The following is a 20907-nucleotide window of genomic DNA, read 5'->3' on the forward strand; positions in this document are numbered from 1 at the left end:
GGTGGTGCGGTGTGTTCTGTCTGAAAGGAGGAACCGGGAAAACAATCTAGTTCTGTTGTTAGTGATTTTAAGGCCAGTCTCAATGGGAGTGTTATCGACACAGTTATCTAAACTATAATTTTAAGAAATGTGCCAGTGGAGTGTCATCTGACACTCCTCTCTCCTCATATTATTGGTACATCTTATCAAATTTAATGTTCATAACACTTTCATAACAATTCCATTGAGATTGGCCTAATCCACTCGTTAGAACTTGTAACCGGCCCCTCTGGGACAAAATATGCATGGCCCATGTCTGACGCTCACGAGACCCATGTTTAACCTACCTAGCTCATGTTTTCCGTGCCTTCTTCTGTTTTAGTGGCAAAGTTTTTCTTCTTCTTTATTTCAACTTTGTGATTACCATGAAAATTTTGTTTAGTGCTAATAGACTAGTAGTGTGCCTAGTCCTGGGAATGGATTGGGCTTAATCCAAATCCAATTGGATTTTTTCACTTGGATTCTAATGGATTTGGATCTAATTGGATATGGATATCCAATTGCTTTGGATTCAATAGGATTGGATTTTGTTGGATAGAAAGTAAAGGATAAGAGAAATTTTACAGTGCTTGGAGTTTTTATCAGCCGTTGATGGATCCAGATCTAATGGTTTAAGAATAAGAGGAACCAGTTATGAAGAACTAAACATGTGGGCCAGGAACTAATATTTTGTGGGCCAGGAACCACTTATAGAAATCATCTAAAGGCTATTTTAGTACTTTTCCTATTCCTCTGTTCCTTTATCCTCTGAACAGTCGATCAAAGTCTCATCGCTTCCGCCGTAGCTGCTGCCGCCGCCGCCGCCGGCCAGGCCCTTGCCGGCGCAGGACACTGATCCGGGGATGGCGGCGCGGCACAGGCGAGAAGCAGGGCCGTCTACGCAGTGTAGCACGGGCGTCATCTTCATCGCTATCACTGCCGGCACCGCCAAAGGACACCCCCCGTCGCTGCATGTCAGGTCCGGCGATGGCAGCGTGAACGGAAGGGGCGGGACCCTGATAAACGGCACAGCGTGAAGGTGTGGACTAACAACTGGGAGGCGCGGGGCTGGCATAGGGCACGAGGGCACAGGGTTGGGCGAACTCGCGCCGCCACCGGCGACATATCAGACCCCTCCCGGCAAGAAGCGACCTGTTCTCCCATCCCTCAAGTTGGCGCCACGGACATTGATATAGCACAAGACATAGCACAAGACATTGAAGACATCTTATCATATCAATGATTGCAGGACTCACCTTGGTGATCTTCTAAGCCTTGCCGATGCAACGTATGTGGTTCCCTGCCTCGGCGCTGGGGTTCCACGCCACCCAGTGACTGCTTCGCGCTGCAGAGCTCATAGGTAGAAGAATCCTCGCCGCCGAATCCTAGCCCACGAGAACTTGGATCACGAGCCTCTGCTTTGAGCCGCGCAGCAAGCCGTCGCGGATGTGGATGAGAGATTAGCGGCGAGGGTCTCTCCTCTGCAACTCTCCCGCAGGGCGTAGGGTGGCTGCACGGCGCTGCCGTTGCGGATCGCGGCAGGCTGGGAGGCGCAGCAGAGAGGGGTGCGGGGCTGGGTGGGGTGCTCGGTGCCGGCGTTTAGGGAAAAACAAGGAGAGCGCGGCGAGGGTCTCAACTTCGCAGCCCTACGGCGGCGCGGCGCCACCGTCGGGGATCACGGCCAGCTGGGAGGTGCAGCAGAGCGGAGTGCACGGTGCGCCGGCGGCGTCGGGGGAAAACAAAGAGACAAGCTGATCTATTTGGTGCTAATATGCATGATTACTAAAGTACCCCTCATTAGATGAAAAGAGGGATTCTAAAGATCAATAGCTCAGATTTTTTTAGAGGGGAGGAACCTCTGGTTCCTCTCAAGCACCGTAACAACTCTCGAGAATCCAAATTCTATTGGACTATGGACGGACGAAATGCTGCTAGCCTGAGGAAGCTTGGCTCCGGCCGCCGGCCGCCGGCCGCAAGCTCCCAAGCAGCTTGCTCATGAGCAACCTCGATCGTCTTCTCGCTGCGTAGCCTAGCAACTAGGCACGCTGTCCAGGACCGGAAGGTGCGAGTCCTGCCGTCCTGGCGGCCTCCGGCATGGAGTGGACGGCAAGGAGACCGTGACCTGGGAACCTCGTCTCAAGCGTGCTCTTCGTTGTTGTCGCCGCGGTGCAGTTGCGTCGGTGCTGCAGGCAATCGTGAGGAGCTTATTGCTTCCATTGCAAGGCCTAAATGTCTGACCTGCAAGGATAGCATCGCTGGCAATACTTTCTAGATCATCGATGGCATCATCGACCACGGCTGGTCGAGGGCTCCTCTGCCTCCTCATTCAAGCGTGAATTGGATCAATTGGATGGATAATTATGTATGTGAAATTGGATTGGATAGGATTGGATGGTGGGGACAATATACTAGGATTGGACTGGATGTTAACTTGATTTCAATTGGATGTTAATTGGATATCATTAGTTGGATTTTGGATGATGACCCATTCCCAGGAGTAAGTGTGCCGCTGGTCATGTTACGTGAGTCAGGCGTATCTGATTTAATCTTTGCCTTACGCCCCAAGTAGTAATTTATTTACATACAACGAGTAAAAATTTCGTTTGGTGCAGCGTCAGACGACGGCGCCATGCATGCCATGGGTCATCGCCGCAGATCTTTTTCCGAGATGCTAGCTCAAAAGCGCAAGCAACTGAGAGCTATGCCCTAAACGAAATTAGAATGGGCACAGGCGCAGAGCGCCCGCTGATTCCTTCACCGGCATGGTCATCGGCGCCTGCAAAACACATGTCTCGCCCGACATGAGATCTTTTTCTGCCGCACGTTCGAACGCCGTCGCATTCAGAAAGAACGGGTTCCACGTACGGGCTCTAATTTGACTATCTATTGGTTGTCTGCACGGGGGATTTGGTATTTGAATTCACATTCACCGCTTAAATTTGTCACGCGCATGCAGCACGTGCGTACGACCGATGGGTCACTGTCGCCAGTACCCATCAAGCCACGGAATTCGTTTTGAAAATTCCGTCGCTCCTGCGGGTGTTTTTAATTTACGCAGCAATTTTGTCGTAGGGCCCGTGTCAATTCAGTTCAACCCCCGAGCTTTGACTTGCCGCTAGCCTGCGGTTCACTGTCACTGCACCTGGACGGCTCCTCCTGTCAGGGTTGGTGAGCGTACGGACTAAACTACGAGCCAGGTCTACGCGACCAGAGTGTGATTGATCGATGTTCTCGGCTCCATCGGAACCCGACGAAATCCGGTGGCGGCCTAGGAGTAGTCTACGCTTTACAGCGCCGGACAGCTCGGAGCTCGGCTACGTGTCGCAAATCGAGCACGTGCAACCTTGCCCTCCCTGCTGTGCTTTGGCCGTTCGCGCCCGGCGCAACGTGCTTAGATGCAGCATCTCGGATATACTAAGCGAGCTCTGGTGTGTAACTAACCATCGATGCCAGGGGACGCTCTCTCGGCCGTCGTATGGTTGGCGTGATCACGCGTTCCGGATCCGGGGAAATCGAGTCGGAATGATTGCTGGATCCGCCGGCCGCCGGCAGGGTGGTTGGCCGGCCGCGGGGTAGGCGCCGCGTGTGTGACGGACACGGGCGGTCGTGATCGGTGACTCGGTGTCGCCGCGACCCGGCTGCTGCTCCCTGCCACACCGCCGCCGTCGCAATCAGCGGCACATGCGCGCGCACCATGGACGGCTTCGGCGTCGCATCGCCGCCGCCGTCGGGCCGGGGGGCTCGTGTCGTGTACTCGTGTGGCGAGGCCGCGAAAGGCGCCGTGGCCGTTGGCGTTGCGCGATCCCCGCGCGCGGTCTGCTCGCGGCCTGGCTGGGCCGCTGGGGCCCTGGGGGGGGGGGGGTTGGACGGGCTTGGAGACGATGGGTGGGCCGGATTCTCTGTGGAGAGGAAGGAACTGGGCTGGGCCTACTTTCGACTGCTGGCCTGATACCAAACAGGCCCAGGACTCTCGCTTTCGGCTCCGACAGCTCAGCGCTTTCTCTGCCCTGAATCCGAAACCCCAGCCCAAACCCTGCAGTCTGCAGACGAGCAGCAGCAATGGCGGCCAGGACACTATCCGTCTCCTCGCTCGCCTCCTTCCCGCGCCCCCGCAGGCCCCCACCGGATCCTCCCCTCCTCCGCCTCCTCGGCCCGCGCCTCCCCTCTCTCCACTGCCGCCGCCGCCGCCGCTCCCGATGGCGACGACGACGGCGTCGACACCGTCGAGCAGCTCCTCCTCCCCCGCCCGCCGTCCGCGTCCGCGTCAGCCCCAGGCGCCCCGCGCGGCCGGATTGACCGCCTCATGAAGCTGCAGCGCCGCTCCGACGGCGACGCGGTCCCCGGGCCGGCGGGGCCCGGGGGGCGGAGGAGGTGGTTCCCGTACCTGGACGCATTCCGGCCCGCGGCGGGGGGCGCGGAGCTGTCCAGCCGGGAGGTGGTCGAGGTGCTGGAGCCTTACATCCTCGAGGCGCGGCGCGACCGCATCCGGCGCGCCGTCGATAATCGGAGCTACGCTGTTTGCCTTGTGGTGGAGGGCCTCTCCGACTTCGGCAACGTCTCGGCAGCGTTCCGCTCCGCCGACGCGCTCGGCGTGCAGTCTGTGCACAAAAGGTGCAGAGGTGAAGAGTGAATCCGAAATGCTATAGATCACTTAGCTAACAGTGCTGGTCGTCCGCGAGGGGGTTACTCGTGTACAGTTATCACTTACCATTAGCTGTTAGAGTTAGTTGATCACACCGAAAGTGTGAGTTATATGGGAGAATCAACACATCTTTAGGACACAGTTTGAATGGGATGAGTTTGGTGCAATTGGCAATCCTGTAAAGAGATTTTAGGCTGCTGATTCATTGAGTGGCATAGTGGCACGTTTCCCGCATAGAGTTTGCATCTAAGTATCTAACCTATTGTCAAATAACTTCCCTGTACCTCCAAATGAGTAGTTTGCATAATACTCCCTCCGTTCCAAAATGTAGGTCGTTTTGACTTTTCTAGATTCATATATTTTGTTATGTACCTAAACATATGTTATATCTAAGTGCATGACAAACACTATGAATCTAGAAAAGCCAAAATGACCTACATTTTGGAACGGAGGGAGTACATTAATACTTGATGCCATTCGCATACTCTATTTTGTGGTGCCATGATTGTTGGGAAAATTATAGGAAGGAAATGCAATTGCATTATAGAAATGTTGAAAAGAAGTCCCAATATAAATGGAATGATATGCATGCTTCAAGTTGCCAGATTGGTTATTGTATTGGGCTATTGGCACTTCCACCAATTAGTTCTCAACCTGGATGAGTGATGCATGTGACAAAATGCGCAATGACAAGGATCTTTTGCAGATTATTCTTTTAGTGTCTTTTACGTGGTTTTTTTTGGCTTTGTTATAATTTTCTTAGCATATTTATGTCGTTAAATCTAGACATCAGTTGTATAGGTGAAAATTCATAAGTATCACCTCACAGTTTGAAAGTGGTAGGTGTGACTCGAGAAAACTATTGTCCCTCATCCCAATCAAATTCGTCTTTACTTTTGCAGGTATAGAGACAACAGGCATGTGAGCATGGGTGCTGAAAAATGGCTTGACATTGAGATATGGGATTCACCAGCAGAATGTTTCAGTGCATTAAAAAAGCGTGGCTATCGAATTGCAACCACTTCGTTGGGAACGGATTCGGTATTTCTTTTTCACTCTTCTACATTTTAATGGTTTGGTATTTTTTTTACTCTTCTACATCTTATTCTATTTGGTTCGTTGCAAGATGAGTACTTGTCACAGTTACGAAATCTATGATCCACAATTCTACACGAATTCCATACATTGTATATCATTCAATTCACATTCATCTGTTGCTTTCATTGAAAAGCTAGAGTTATTTTGAACAAACAGGGGAAATAACATGTTCACTGATTTATAGAGACAGCATGCATTTATTAAGATTTTTTTGTTGCTGTCAAACACTGTGTTGTTAGTATGTTTGAATTTTATCATTGTGATCTATTTGAGGATATCCAGAATATAAATTTATGTGTATTAATTTTGTATTGAAATTAAATAAATATGTTTCATTCAGCTGTTCACCATAAATCAGGATTTAACTTCTCTCACAGAAATATGATTTGTTATCCACATATATTAGTAATATGGTTAAAGGAATAATTATATTCAGAATTTTGCTTAGGTTTGTGTGTATGACATGGATTGGTCTCAACCAACGGCTATTGTTGTGGGCAATGAGCTAAGGTAGGGGTTGTTTCTGCTATCCAGATATGTATCTTTTGTTGAAGTTACGCTACATTTAGAAATACTTGATGAAGTATTTGGTTATTAGGTTGAGCTTTCTGTTGTATTTTTCAATCCCTCTTTCTGAAAGCATTTTGCTTATAAAAAATGGTTTGTGGATCTGCTTACTAGTTTTGTAATGTGGTTTCTTCTTAATATATTGATGCGCAGCTCTCATGCGCGTTTGAGAAAAAGTTTTTTGCAATGTGTTATTTGAATCTCTCTTCTTGCAAAAGGACTAACATATGTTCCCCGGTGAATAGACTAGTTGTAATGTGATGAATTATATATTGTTCTTTACGTGGCCTTGAAGTTTTTGGCCAGAAACCAGAAATTTCATATTTCCTAGCATTTCCGAGTTTGAGTACCTTATTGTGGAGTGAGGTTGATGCCTTTCTGCCTCGAAAGGTTCTGCAAAAAATAGAAAAATTGTCAAACTAGTTTAGGCATTTATTTTCCATCATGTATTTATGGATCAGCTAATACATTAATATTTCATTGTACAATTATGGTTGAATTTTAACTGATTCTTTGGTGCTAGGGGTATAAGTGATGATGCTCTAGAGTTGTCAGACTTGCACTGTAGTGTTCCTATGAAAGGCATGGTGGATTCATTTAATGTATCTGTTGCAGCTGGAATCCTCATGCACCATGCTGTTTGTGATAGAGTTTCCCGCCTCGTAAGTTCACTTTCTTCATTCCAGATGTCATCATACCTTATAGAAGACATGATAACCCCAACACCCTATATTAAAATTCCTTCTGTCATCATATGGTAGGATGTAGGTAATGCTACCTCTAGCTTCCGGTCAAGAGAAAATGGCTTTTGTTATTATTTTCACTTTGAATTTATGGAAAACACAATCTACAAGGATAGTGCTCATAGCTGTAGGGGCTCTTTTACCTTTGCTTAAATTAATGCCAAAAAATCACTTGCCTTTTGGAATGAATTCTATGCCTCACTAGGTTAGTGATTTCACCCAAACTGTAACAAATTCTGAGACATAAAAATCCAGCGTGGAATGTTAGCCTATTTTCCAGTCTGATTTTCAAATAATCACCTTTCGACTCTCCAATCCATATATGCTGTTTGTTAAGTGTACTTCCGGATGAGGCAATTGTGGAGTAAGATCTGTATGCAGGCTAACTGTGAACTGTTAGCATCTTATGTTTGGTGTCTTTTTCAGGGTCATCACGGTGATCTGTTACCAGAAGAAAATAGAATATTGCTTGCTGAATTCTATCTGCGACATAGGGAAAGCACATCTACCATACTTCATGAATATGCCAAAAGGAAAGTGGAAAATTTTATGGCCAAACTTTGAGAACATCCTGACGCCGACTTATGCATAGGCGCAGGTGATCAAGCCGAATGATTTGTTTGGCAATCAGGTGTTGGCTTATCCGGTGCATCTTTCTAACATCAAACAAACTGGTGGGTTGTTTAACCATTTAAGGCAGCTTAGTTTGTTTAAACTTTCTATATATGTCGGTACACTCAGATAGGGGTGCCCTCTCCTACAAGACAAGGACGAAGGCGCTCAGGAACGGCAACCACGGACCACGGGCCCGGACCCCCGCGGTCAGGTCCCGAACCTCCGCGGGTCGGACCTGGGCCTCTACAAGTGGAAGCTGGACCTCCAGGAGGCATGAGTCATAAAGCCAGCCAGGCGCAAGCCTCGGGACCTCCGCTCCCCGCTCGAGCAGGGGTCCGGAGCCGCCACGTGCCCCTGTGGGCGCGGCCGCCGACCCCCGGGTGACCCCCGGGTCCGGTGCCGCCACGTGTCCCACAGGCACGGACCTCCGGACCAACGCTCCCCGCTCGGGCAGGGGTCCAGAGCCGCCACGTCCCCCTGTGGGCGCGGCCGCCGACCCCTGGGTCCGGTGCCGCCAAGTGTCCCACAGGCGCGAGTCTTCCGCCTGAATCCAGCCCTCCTGCCGCATTAAATGATGGTGGTTGAGGCGTGCGCTGCCAGAGCAGGGCATCGGATGCCCACTCACGGGTTGGACAGGCGTGACATAACAACACGGTAAGCCCGCCTGTTTTCAAGGCGGCTCGTCTGTTACCGAGGTACGCAGCAGTGTCTCAGCGCCGCGCGCATGGGCGACGAGTCATGATAACCAGCTACTAACTGAAGCAACAGTGCACGCTGCTACAGCAGACTGAGTCAGTAGTTCGGTGCTTCATCATGATCTCGATGCGCGGCTGCAGAGGCTATACTCTACTCCGACAGGACAGCTCAAGACCATCCCTGGTCAGAAGCTACGCACGGAAGCCGACGACAAGATCTTCGGATCTGAGGCATTGAAGGCCAAAGTGTAGTTTATACTTTATAATACATCGCCGGGCCCATCTGTCGCGGTCCCGCTCAGTGTACTGCTCCCCTTGGGCTTATAAAAGGGAGAGCATGCACGGTAGAAAACGGGGGTTCAAGTCCACAAAACCAAAACAACTGAGTCACAACTCTCAGAACACTCTGAACATATCCTCCCTCTCGGGCTCAGAGAGCACACTCTGGGGGTCAATACAACACAAATTGGACGTAGGGTATTACGCTCCGGCAGCCTAAACCACTCTAAATCCTTGTGTGCTTCTCACATTCATTCGCCTCTAGATCGAGCACTCCTTGACTGCCCCCAAGCTCATCCTACACTTAGGATTAGGCGGGTGCAATCCGCCACCTGGCTGGAGAAATCCTCCGACATTTGGCGCTACAGGTAGGGGCTAGCTTGGTTTCCGCTTGATCGCCCACTTGGTATCTCCATGGCTCGGATTGTCGAGTTCCATGACCACTCGACGGGGGAGGGCGCGGCGACACTCGCGCCGCAGGCCTCTCGCCGTCCAACGCCGAGGGCTGCTGCCCACGGCGCGCAGCAGCGTGCAGCGGAGCATGCCCCCAGAGCCCCCGTGCAGGTCGCTCTGAGCGAGCCGTTAGCCGCGGCCAGGGAGCTGCTCCGCAACCCGCCAGAACTGGCAGTCTCGCCGGACGTGATGAGGCAGTGGCGCGACGACATCGACCGCCTCATCATCCTGGCCCAGGCCACCCCTGGCTCCACGGGGATTGGGTCGGGACAGCGTCGACGACAGGGTGGCGTACCAACCTCTGCGCGCTTTCCTACAGTGGGAAGCGCGCGGACAGCTGATCTGCCGGCAAAACTCAACCGCAGGCGTGCGGGAGAGGACGCCCGCGTCTCCATGGAGCGGGCACGTGAACGCCGGCTCAACATCGAGGGTCGGAACCTCGACGCCGATCTCGGCGCGGTGGCACCAAGGTCCCAGGGTCATATCCAGACCCCGGTGGCTGGTGTGGGCTGCGTCGCGCTCGCGGAGCATCTCCGCGCGGTGGCCTGGCCACCCAAGTTCCGGCCGCATTTGCCGAAGAAGTACGACGGGACGACCAACCCGTCGGAATTCCTGCAGGTCTACATCACCGTCATCACGGCGGCTGGGGGTAACGACGCCGCCATGGCGAGTTACTTCCATGTAGCCTTGACCGGGCCAGCCCGGACTTGGCTCATGAACCTCTCCCCCGTGTCGATCCAATCCTGGGGCGAGCTGTGCGCGCTGTTCTCGGCGAACTTCGCCAGCGCGTACCAGCAGCACGGTGTGGAGACCCATCTCCACGCCGTGAGGCAGCAACCCGGGGAGTCGCTCCGGGCCTTCATCTCCCGCTTCACCAAGGTACGTGGAACCATTCCTAGTATTTCTGATGCATCTATTATCACGTCTTTCCGACAGGGGGTCCGTGACGAGAAGATGCTGGAGAAGCTGGCCACACACCAGGTGGAAACTGTTGCCACCTTGTTTGCCTTGGCGGACAAGTGCGCCAGGGCCGCTGAGGGCTGTGCATGGCACTCGGCCCCTCAAGATTCGCCCGGGGGTCAGAACTCGCACGGCTAGCGCCCGCGTTAGCAGGATGGCGACAGCGGGTCATGCTCTCCCAGCTCGTCATCAAGCAGGTCTGGGGGGAGCACAGTTTCAACAAATCCCAGCTCGCAGCATACCTCACTCATGTGAGGAAGCTCGCTCCGGTGGAAAGCCGACTCCGGTCGCACCAAGCCCGGTCCGGCGGAAAGCCGACTCTGGTCGCACCAAGCCCGCTCCGGCGGAAAGCCCACTCCGGTCGCACTAAGCAGACTCTGGTGGCTCTCTTCGATGTTAAGCCGACTTCGGTCGCACCCCCGACTCTACATCTCTGTAAGTCCTACCCTTAGAGGCCCAGCAGGGAATAAAACATTTTCCTTTGTAACTAGGTAGTACTTCCATGTGGTCCAGTCTGGTGAGCCTCCCTAATGGAGGGGTCCGGACCTCTACGAACCAGATTCAGGGAAGCGTACTCACCCTCCGGGGAGGTCCGGAGTCGTGTAGCCGCTTAGCCTGGTTCCGTACTCTAAGCTTGCATGCTCTACCTCCTTAGGGCGAGTACCGTAGTACCTAAGACTGGGGGCCCGGAGGTCCGGACAGCTCCGGCCTCATAAACCCGTGTTCTGGCTTACATCGCACATCTCATGTACAACTAGTTATAAAGGAAAAGTTTATTCTCAGTTCGCCTCTAAGGATGTTATATTCCAATTTCAATCTACGCATTCTGTTTGCGCTAACCCCCGCGTGGTTCCCCACTCCTGTGTCCAAATTGAGTTGGCCGGCATGTGGTTCAGATGGGGACCCCCTCACTGCTAGAGGGGGGGTCCGGGTCCTTAAGAACCTGCTTCGGGGAAGAGGTACTTGTTCCCGGGGTGGTCCGGAGCCTTGTACAGCCGCTTAGCCTGGTTCCGTATCTTAAGTCTACGCACTTCACCTCTCTGTAACAGGTGCCCTAGTACCCGGAACTGCGTACCTAGAGGTCCGGACCTCATTCTAGCTTGAGGGCTGGCCTCCTAAACTCTGTTCCACAGGACCGACTGCGTATCTCAAAGGACCTCTGCCAACGGGATCCGGGACCACGTGGGCAAGTTACTAAACTCCAGTCCTAAGTTGTGTACAGGACCGGGGGGGTAGAGTACCTAGAGACCGGCAGCACCAGCTACTGGCGTTGCAGGCGTTGAAGGGGACGAATTCCCCCGCGAAGAACACCGGCGCGGTCCGTCCGAGCAGGCGACAACCACGACATGGATTTGGCCCCACCTACGGGTTCGTACCTCAACCGCAGGTGGGCCGTGGGCCTCTGTCGGTACACTCAGATAAGGGTACCCTCTCCTACAAGACAAGGACGAAGGCGCTCAGGAGCGGCAACCACGGACCACGGGCCCGGACCCCCCGCGGACAGGTCCCGAACCTCCGCGGGCCAGATCTGGGCCTCTACAAGTGGAAGCCGGACCTCCAGGAGGCCCGAGTCATCAAGCCAGCCAGGCGCAAGCCTCGGGACCTCCGCTCGCCGCTCGGACAGGGGTCCGGAGCCGCCACGTGCCCCTGTGGGCGCGGCCGCCGACCCCCGGGTCCGGTGCCGCCACGTGTCCCACAGGTGCGGACCTCCGCTCCCGCTCGGCCAGGGGTCTGGAGCCGCCACGTCCCCCTGTGGGCGCGGCCGCCGACCCCTGGGTCCAGTGCCGCCACGTGTCCCACAGGCGCGAGTCTTCCGCCTGAAGCCAGCCCTCTTGCTGCATTAAATGATGGTGGTTGAGGCGTGCGCTGCTAGAGCAGGGCATCGGATGCCCACTCACGGGTTGGACAGGCGTGACATGACAACACGGTAAGCCTGCTTGTTTCCAAGGCGGCTCGTCTGTTACCGAGGCACGCAGCAGTGTCTCAGCGCCGCGCGCATGGACGACGAGTCATGATAACCAGCTACTAACTGAAGCAACAGTGCACGCTGCTACAGCAGACTGAGTCAGTAGTTCAGCGCTTGATCATGACCTTGACGCGCGGCTGCAGAGGCTAGACTCTACTCCGGCAAGACAGCTCAAGACCATTCCTGAGGCATTGAAGTCCAAAGTGTAGTTTATAATACATCGCCGGGCCAACCTGTCGGGGTCCCGCTCATTGTATTGCTCCCATTGGGCTTATAAAAGGGAGAGCACGCACGGTAGAAAACGGGGGTTCAAGTCCACAAAACCAAAACAACTGAGTCACAACTCTCAGAACACTTTGAACATATCCTCCCTCTCGGGCTCCCGAGAGCACACTCTGAGGACAGGCAATACAACACAAAGTGGACGTAGGGTATTACGCTCCGGCGGTCCGAACCATTCTAAATCTTTGTGTGCTTCTCGCATTCATTCGTCTCTAGATCGAGCACTCATTGACTGCCCCCAAGCTCATCCTACACTTAGGATTAGGCGGGTGCAATCCGCCACCCGGCTGGAGAAATCCTCCGACAATATACCTTCGGTGTTCACTTCTCACAGAACATTTTTATATGTACATATTTGCAAATGTTTGCACACGGTAATCTGACTATGATTTTCTAAACTTTGTGCGAAGGCCATTTTTCCTGGAGAGCACGGTTGGGCTACTTGGTCTTCAAGAGATTCAAGACGATGACTGGCATAGGATTGCCGGCAAGAATATGAAACACAACCATTTGTGCAGAACTGTTAACAGTTACGCACCCGGTTTTCAGTGACGTTGATCTTTGCTCCCGAAATAGACGTTAACTATGTTGTATGCTACTGTTAGGGTTAAGCACTTACTAAGCTTGGTATCTTTCCACTCCGAATCTTTCACAAATCTTGCAACTCACCGTTTTCAACTGGCGGCTAGGACTGCGAAGGTGCAGTGTGAAAGAGCTCAGCTTTGTTTACGTCATTCGTAACGCAAAGCAACGCAACTTGGGAGTACGACCTGTTCTTTCCTGCGTTTACGTAATGTCACGTCTGCAACTCTGTGGGATGCGTCTTTAATTTCGCCACCGAACTCTGCAGGAAAGTGATCGATGGGGGTCGAGCGCAAATTGGCAACTGACGGCTCAAGTGGTCAAGTGGGCTGTACTCTGGGCGTGTTATGTTTTGCAAAAAAAAAATTGTGATGAAATCTTGCTAATTTAAAGTACTAAATGAAGTTTATTTACAAAATTTTTTGCACAGATAAATTGTAAATCGCAAAACGAATCTAATGATGCTAATTAATCTATGATTAATTAATAATTAGCGGATGGTTATTGTAGCATCACTGTTACAAATCATGGATTAAGTAGGCTCATTAGATTCGTCTCGCGATTTACAGCCCATCTATGCAAAAAATTTTATAAATAGACTTTATTTAATACTCCATACATGTGTCGAAACATTCGATGCGATATTTTTTTTTGCGTTTATGGGGTTTATAGCTGGGAACTAAAGAGGGCCTCTATTGTTCACTTTGACTGCCTGGCACGGGGTGGTCGCAGCAGGTGATCAACTTTTTTTTTTGAGTAAAGCTGGTGATCAACTTGCCCATGGGTATGCGAGGAAATCTGGTGCAGGTCGTACGTAGTAATAATTTCTGAAAAACACTGTTCCCTGTGTGTTTATGCATACGTCAACAGATGCAAATCGAACGGCTATAAGACAAGAGCCTATATGAAAGTTACTGCCGGTACAAGACAACGAAACTAAGAAAAAACTTAGCGATGCAGGTCCTAAGTAAATAAAATGTGCCAGTGTGAGTTCACAGAGCTGTAAGAAAAGACGATGGTCTTGGCCATAGTCTTCCCTGGTATTTGCATTCATGTACATAGATCTCATTTCACGGTCGCCGTTTATTACGGCATCCAATGTGATCGTGTAAATTTTAATAAAATAGAGTACGTTATTCACCTGATGGAAGAGAATCTCCAAGGCAAAGAAAATCCACCAATTCATGGGTGAAACTGAAACACGACCAGTTGATCAGTCCATGATCATCTCACTCCATGCAAAAAGACGACCAGGCTAGAATTTTTCCGCCTTATATTGGGAGGACACTACTCTCTACACGTTCCTCTCCTAGTCGCGACCCAAAAATATCCAAGCGACCTGCGGTCCGCGCTCCGGCCGTACGAACCCACCGACCAGCCGGATTAAACCAGGCATAATTGGCTGTGTTTAGTTCCTCTAAACTTTCCGGCACATCGAAATCACATCGAAACATTAAATATAGTAAATGACGCATGCATGAAACACTAAATGTGGGTAAACAAAATAACTTATTGCACAGTTTGGATGTACGTTGCGAAATGAATCTTTTGAGCCTAGTTAGTTCATAGTAGAATAATAATTACCACATACAAACGAAAATGCTACAGTACTTTTCAGCTTTATTTTTCGCCAACTTCTCATCTAAACAAAGCCATTAACGGCTAATAAAAAACCGCGGAAAACCACGCGCCTCATGCCGCCCTTCCCCGTATCCCGAGGCGTCTCCACCTGGAGTTATTCGCGGCCACGCGCGGTTCACCTTTTTTTGACGTCTCAGTTTTAACCCGGCCTCCCCGAAATGCCCCTGCCGGCCGCGCCCCTCCGGTGTCGGCCTCATCGCACCAAGTCGGACGCCGACTGCCTCGGGGGTACTACCGTAACTCCGCGCCCCGCCCGGCCGCCTCCGATCGCCCCGTCCCCGCGTCCCGCCCCCGCCAGCTGAACCTGCCCCGTCACCGCCCCGCGTGGATGGTCGGTTCTGCCCCTGACCCTGCGCGGCGCACGCACCCCGTTTGGTGGCTATCTGGTGCGTCTCGATCCGACCCGATGATTCCGATCCACCCCCCCCCCCCTCTCCCATCGATCCCGTCCCGTCTCGGCCTCGCCCCTCCACGCCGGCGACCGGAGCAGGCACCGCGCAGGCGACGGCGACGGAGACAGCGACACCTTCCCCCTCGCTCCGGCAGCGGCCAGCCCCGTGGCGTCGTGCCAGGTAAGGCTCGGCTCGGGTCGCCGTTCCTCTGCGTCTTCCCGCGGAAATGGATGCGCTGCGCGAGTCCATTGCTGCCCGCGCGCCTCTCGCCGTGCGCTCGCTCGGCCGCGAGCCCCGTCTCGCACTCTCGTCGGGCAGAGAATGCCGAGATGAGAGGAGCTCCACCTCGGGTAGCGGTAATCCCGTTCCGCTCGCGAAGAATTGCGCCCGGGTACACAGCTCGGCCGAGGACCTCTCGATCCAGGCGTGGCCGGTGAACCTCGGCGAGCACATGCCCCACCCCACCTGCTCACACTGATTGAGCATATTTGTTTGGTGCACGTGGCTAGTAGCTGCGGTCTGGCCTCTAGGTTTCTTATGCGACATTGAGTTCTCCTTTTGGTTTCGTTCTTGGGATAGGAACTATGAAACATTTGGTTCTGTTTGTTTGAGGCTTTGAGCTTGTCTATGGGGCGATTTGCCTCTTTTATTAGTGGAATGTTGATTTTTGAGATTTCCGAACAAAAAGGGCAAACTAATTTGTGCTCCGGTTATACCTTTTCAAGATGGTAGAACTGGCGGCCAATCAATTAGAGATGTCAAAACGGTTCAACTTTTACTTGATTTTCTATAGCAGTAGTGATCGATTGGTATACATGGAACTGAGACACTTCCGTAAAACAGGATTGAAGGAGGCATGAGCAGGTGCACATTGTTGCTCCAGTGATTTGATTTCTGGAAATGGTGTTGGTGGTGAAACAGCACCGCTGCACACACTCAGCGAGCTGCGTTTGCATCAAGGGCCACCTTAGTGAGGATGCTCTGTTCCTCGTCTTCCGTCACATGAACTGGAACCCAAGGCTGATAGCTATCCTCTCATGCGTGTGCAAGTGGTTTGATGAGGTTGCCAAGCAGGTTTTATGGAAGGAGTTCTGTCATGCAAGGGCACCAAAGATGATGCTGGACTTGCATTCAGGTGGCAGCGGCATTGTTGATGGGAACTGGAAAGCGCTCGGGAAGCTGCTTATCTATTGCAATGGCTGCACAAAAGGGGGGCTTTTTAACAACATTCATGTCCCAGGCCATTTTGTGTTCAGGACACGCTTTTCGAGGACTGCAGGCAAGAGTTTCCTGCCTCTGCCATGTAAGTCGGACGTCCTGTATGTCTCAGATCCATGCGAGCATCTTGATCAGGGGGAAGAAGGCGACTTGGGTTTCTTTCGTGGCATCTTTAAGTCATTCGCCACTTCAAGGGTAAAGAAAATGTTGATTGAGAAGCGGGCTAGGTTTCATCCAAAGGAGTTGTGCCCTTATTGTAAAGCCAAGCTATGGAACATGTTCCAGGAGAATATGATCCCGAGGAGTGCTTCTGCTAGGCTGGGTGCTTATGATGATTCTGTGGAGTACTTTGTATGCCTGAATGGACATGTTATTGGAATTAGTACTCTTCTACCGCTCTCAGATTCAGAGGAAGCAGCAGATGAATAATCATCAAAAAGTTGAATCAGGTGATCATGTATTATGCTCTCCCATTGCTATGTCTATTTAACTTGAAATTATTGGACAATTTAACCTTAAAGTTCAATTCCTTGTTGATTATTTATGAAGAAAAGATAGATTTGTTTACAATATATTAAAATATATACGCTGAAACACAACTAAGCATCAATACTGCTAGGCATATTCCATGGCAGATTACTTCTTCAGTCTATTCTTTTTTATAAACATCAATTTTCATGTGAGATATGTCTGGTATGTACATAGACTGATTGGTGGTCAATGTTAGTGTATGGCAAGGTTTACACGCTTATGGCTTGCCCAATACATCATATACCTACATTTTTGGTTTGGCCCTAGCTTGAAGTTTAAACTGCTTTGATATTTGTATGGTCAATGAAGTCAAAAGCTATAATTATGTCTATGTCAGAAATGGCAGCACAGAAGTTTGGGGGGGGGGGGAGTTTAGAGTGCTCGTGAACATCTAAAAATAATCACCACTTTCAGTTCTGGTACTTGGAGATTAGAAGAACAATCAATCCATTGATAATGATGCAGGTCGTAATATGTTGCTGTTAAATTTAATTTGCCAGATCATTCACATGACAAGCATCCCTTAAGATAAATGTGGAGCCCTTTTTTTTTTGAGGGCGATAAATGTGGAGCCTTGGTTATTTTCAGAACGGCCATGTTGTCCAGCCACTTTTCCTCTTATTTTATTTGTGAAATTTTTTTAGAGAAACCTGCCTTGCTAATATCCTGTTTGATTTGTGATTTATTTGTTTCTGTTGTTTTCTGTACTTCAGTCCATAACAACATCTGTTAACATGTATGTTAGTTCAAGTAAGGTAGCAGAGTTCCTTTCAAATAAATGGTGTCAGAGCTGTGACCAAGAATCTTGTTGTAAAGGCAAAGCTATTTACTATAGATAACAAACATGCAATGTAATAACAGAACATCTGTGTAGGGTAGAAGGGACCATATGTAGCCCCATTACGGTTGATAAAAGGTTTTGGCAATGTGAAACAACAAATGTTCTGATTCTATTGTTTGTTGACAGGTTTGCAAGATTGAGCCCAGGGCTTGTGCATGCTGTATGGTCCCGAATCTTGGTTGTGACTAGCAGACAGATGGATGGCACTGGCTCGGCAAACTGCGGCATGACAGGAATCTGTGATGGCCTTTGCATCGGACTGCTGTGGTGTTCTTCAAGGCAGCCGTGCATCAGATGGGGAAAAAAAGAAGATATTTTACAGTCTCTCTCCTTTATTTATTGACACATCGTTACTTGTTCTTGTAACTGCAATCAAGACAGGGCACTACTCGCTTGCCTTTTTTTAACATGTTCACATCATGTGTAATGAGGTGTTCGGTTCAGTGACACTAGTGATGTGGAATTTGCGCTCATGATATTCATGTGTCCGTATTACTGTGCTGTTTTATGTTGTTGACTTTACTTTCTTTTTCTTTGCAGACTTTAGCTGATTTTGGTGTGCGTGCTCAGGTTCTGGTCATGAACTTTGTAATCATAAACTGATTTTAGGAGTGGATTTGGACAATCCAAAAGTCCAATTGGACTTAACGGGATTGGAATGGTTTTGGATGTCGTATGCTGGACGTCCAAAATTGATATGGATTTGGAATGCAAGGGGGCAAAAATCATGGATGTCCAATCATTCATTGGATTAGAGCAGCGACGAGAACTCAAACAACCGCCGGTGAATCTCGCAAAGGCGGCCTTATCCTTAATAAAAGGAGAAGTTGCGGAAATGAATAATTTAGAGAACGGGCTCAAAATATGTCTAAAAATGGAAAAAGTCATTTATGCCTTCTTGAACTTTTGGCAGAATCTGTTTTTCCTCCTTGGACTATGAAACCGGCCGACCAGGCTCCTCGTACTCCCGAAACCGGGCGCCCGTCCTCCTTGAGCGAGTTTGAAGGCTGTTTTGTCTGACCTGGCGCCATTGAGCGAGTTTGAAGGCTGTTTTGTCTGACCTGGCGCCACGTCTAACGTCCGACGTGGCACGGGCCCACCTATCAGGGGGGAACGACACATATACACTCGACGCCGCCGTCCGCTCCCGCTACGCCTCCATTCCCCATCCCCTCCATTCCTCTGGGCTCCTGCCCGTCTGGGTCTTCTCCGGTGGCGGCGGAGGTAGTCTCGATTCCCCGAGTAGTGGAGCAGAGGCTGGTTCTTGTCCGCCCGAAGTGGTGGACGGGCCCCACAATCGGAGGCCAGCATTGGAGGGCACAAGATTCGGTGGTTGAAACGGTGAGTTGTGGCTTCGATTCATGGTCCCAGCGTAGGATGTGGCTTGTATAGTTTAGTTACTTTTTGCCATATCCGAGGGTTTTGTAGTAGATCTTGAATGTCAGCTTTGGATTGGTAGTTTTTTAATCATCTGTTGGTAGTATTGAATTGAAGAAATTCGGTGTCTGTTGCGGTTAGTGTTGTTTAGTAGAGTACGGATTGAATAATTATTGTTTCTGAGCCTGACTTTGTTTCTTAATCGCATGTAGGTAGGGAGGTACGGGTTGATCCATGGATGTTCTGGATACACTAGCAGTGAGGTTCCATTTTGGAGGGGCTTTTGTGAACGATGGCAAAAAAATTCAGTATGTTGGAGGTTTTGGAGGGGCTTTTGTGAACGATGGCAAAAAAATTCAGTATGTTGGAGGTAGTCAAGCAATGTCATACATTGAAAGAGACAAAGTATCTCTACCAGAAATAGTAGGTCACCTTCGGGACCACTGGAATATGAGTGCAGGAGGCCTGTTACATTGGTTGTTTCCAGGAAAGAGAATGGAGGATGGTTTGCGTGTGTTGGTTGATGATAATGCATGTCTGTACATGGCAAATTGTATTGTTGAATGTGGGGTTGCTGACATTTTTGTGGAAGATGTTGTAGTAGAAAAAGGGTCTGGTGATGAATCTGATCGAGAGCAACATGTCACTGATTTTAAGGATGAGCTAGTGGATATGCAAGAGAAAATGACAAAGCAAACAAAGAGTGTCAGTATGGTAACACAGTCTAGGGAAGAAGTTGCAAAGCAAATCAAACGTGTCCATGAGTTTTACAGAGGTCCAACTAAGAAGGGAAAGGAAGTAGTTGAGAAGATGCATGAGGCTGGGAGCCAAGATGATGGATCAGATGAGTCAGAAGATAGTGATTACATGCCTGGTGATGCTAGTTCCTCCTAAGAAGATGATGAAGCAGCTGAAATAATGAGAAGGTTCAAAACTTTCAAGAAGAAACAAAAGAAGGGAGAAATGGCTAAAATAGATGATGTGGTGTTAGGCAATCAATCTCCAAAGGCAGGTGTATCTGAGGCTGAGAGTGAAGGATATGGGACTCCATATTGTGATTCAGATGATGAGGACTCATTTGAAGAGATTGGCAGTGTTGGGGAGGTAAGGAAAAAGAAGAATCACTATAGGAGATTCAATTGCTACATTTAAGGACGAGCACACTTGTCCACCCAGAAGAGATAACAAGCATGTGACTGCTCGGAGGATAGCTGCCAAATATGAAATGTTTATAATAGCAAACCCTGGATGGAATTTTGCACATATGAAGAGTACAGTATTAGAAGAGATGTTTGCCGATGTTTCCATCTCCAAGCTAAAGAGAGCTAAGTCCATAGTTATGCAAAAAGCCTATGATGCATCTTGAGGTCAATATGAGGTCCTCTATGACTACCAATTGGAGCTGCTGCGGAGTAATCCTGGAAGTACAATTGTCATAAACAAGGTGCATGATGTGGAACCACCAACATTTTGGAAGATGTACATATGTTTTGATGCATGCAAGAAAAGGTTTTTGACAGGATGTAGGAAGGTGGTTGGTGTCGAGTACTATGATTAGGGGCACCCTAACCAGGGGACTAAAATCACTCTAAAAGCGCAAACACGTGTTAGGCAATCGGGCCCACGAAGGCCTACATCCTCCTTCCAATCTGGAAGAAAGGAAAGGATTCAAAGAAGCCCAATACGCGGCCCACATACACAGTACGGCCCATCCTGTGGCAGAACCGCCCAAATTAATCCGGCTCAAGTGCACTAACCATCACCCTAAAGGTAATACTGGCTAACACGCACTTCAAACGGAGTAATCCGGCAGTGCTGTCGGGTAAAGTCCCGAAGAATCCACCTGAGCGTCGATCGAACCCAAAGCTTACATGCAACTCACACGAAGGTGAGTCCAGAGAGTACAACATTTCACAAATATATTACATTACCAAGTCTTAACTTAATTATTACAAACCAAGTTCGAAATCTCAGAAAGGTACTTGAAATTCAAATTGAAAGTAATTC

At 50.1% G+C, this 20907-nt stretch overlaps 1 protein-coding gene and 1 pseudogene across 1 annotated transcript; both read left to right on the forward strand.

The window, feature by feature from the left end:
• The first annotated feature begins 4050 nt into the window (after positions 1-4050).
• On the forward strand, positions 4051-12996 carry LOC120693737 (annotated as a pseudogene).
• A 1954-nt stretch (positions 12997-14950) lies between these two features.
• LOC120693753 (EID1-like F-box protein 2) lies at positions 14951-18045 on the forward strand. The gene is made up of 3 exons (XM_039977026.1): positions 14951-15113; positions 15777-16600; positions 17650-18045. Exon 2 carries the CDS (start codon positions 15834-15836, stop codon positions 16578-16580), a length of 747 nt encoding a protein of 248 aa, XP_039832960.1. The 5' UTR covers positions 14951-15113; positions 15777-15833; the 3' UTR covers positions 16581-16600; positions 17650-18045.
• The last annotated feature ends 2862 nt before the right edge of the window (positions 18046-20907 follow it).

Source organism: Panicum virgatum, chromosome 2K (genome assembly GCF_016808335.1).
Source record: "Panicum virgatum strain AP13 chromosome 2K, P.virgatum_v5, whole genome shotgun sequence".
Lineage (NCBI taxonomy): Eukaryota > Viridiplantae > Streptophyta > Magnoliopsida > Poales > Poaceae > Panicum > Panicum virgatum.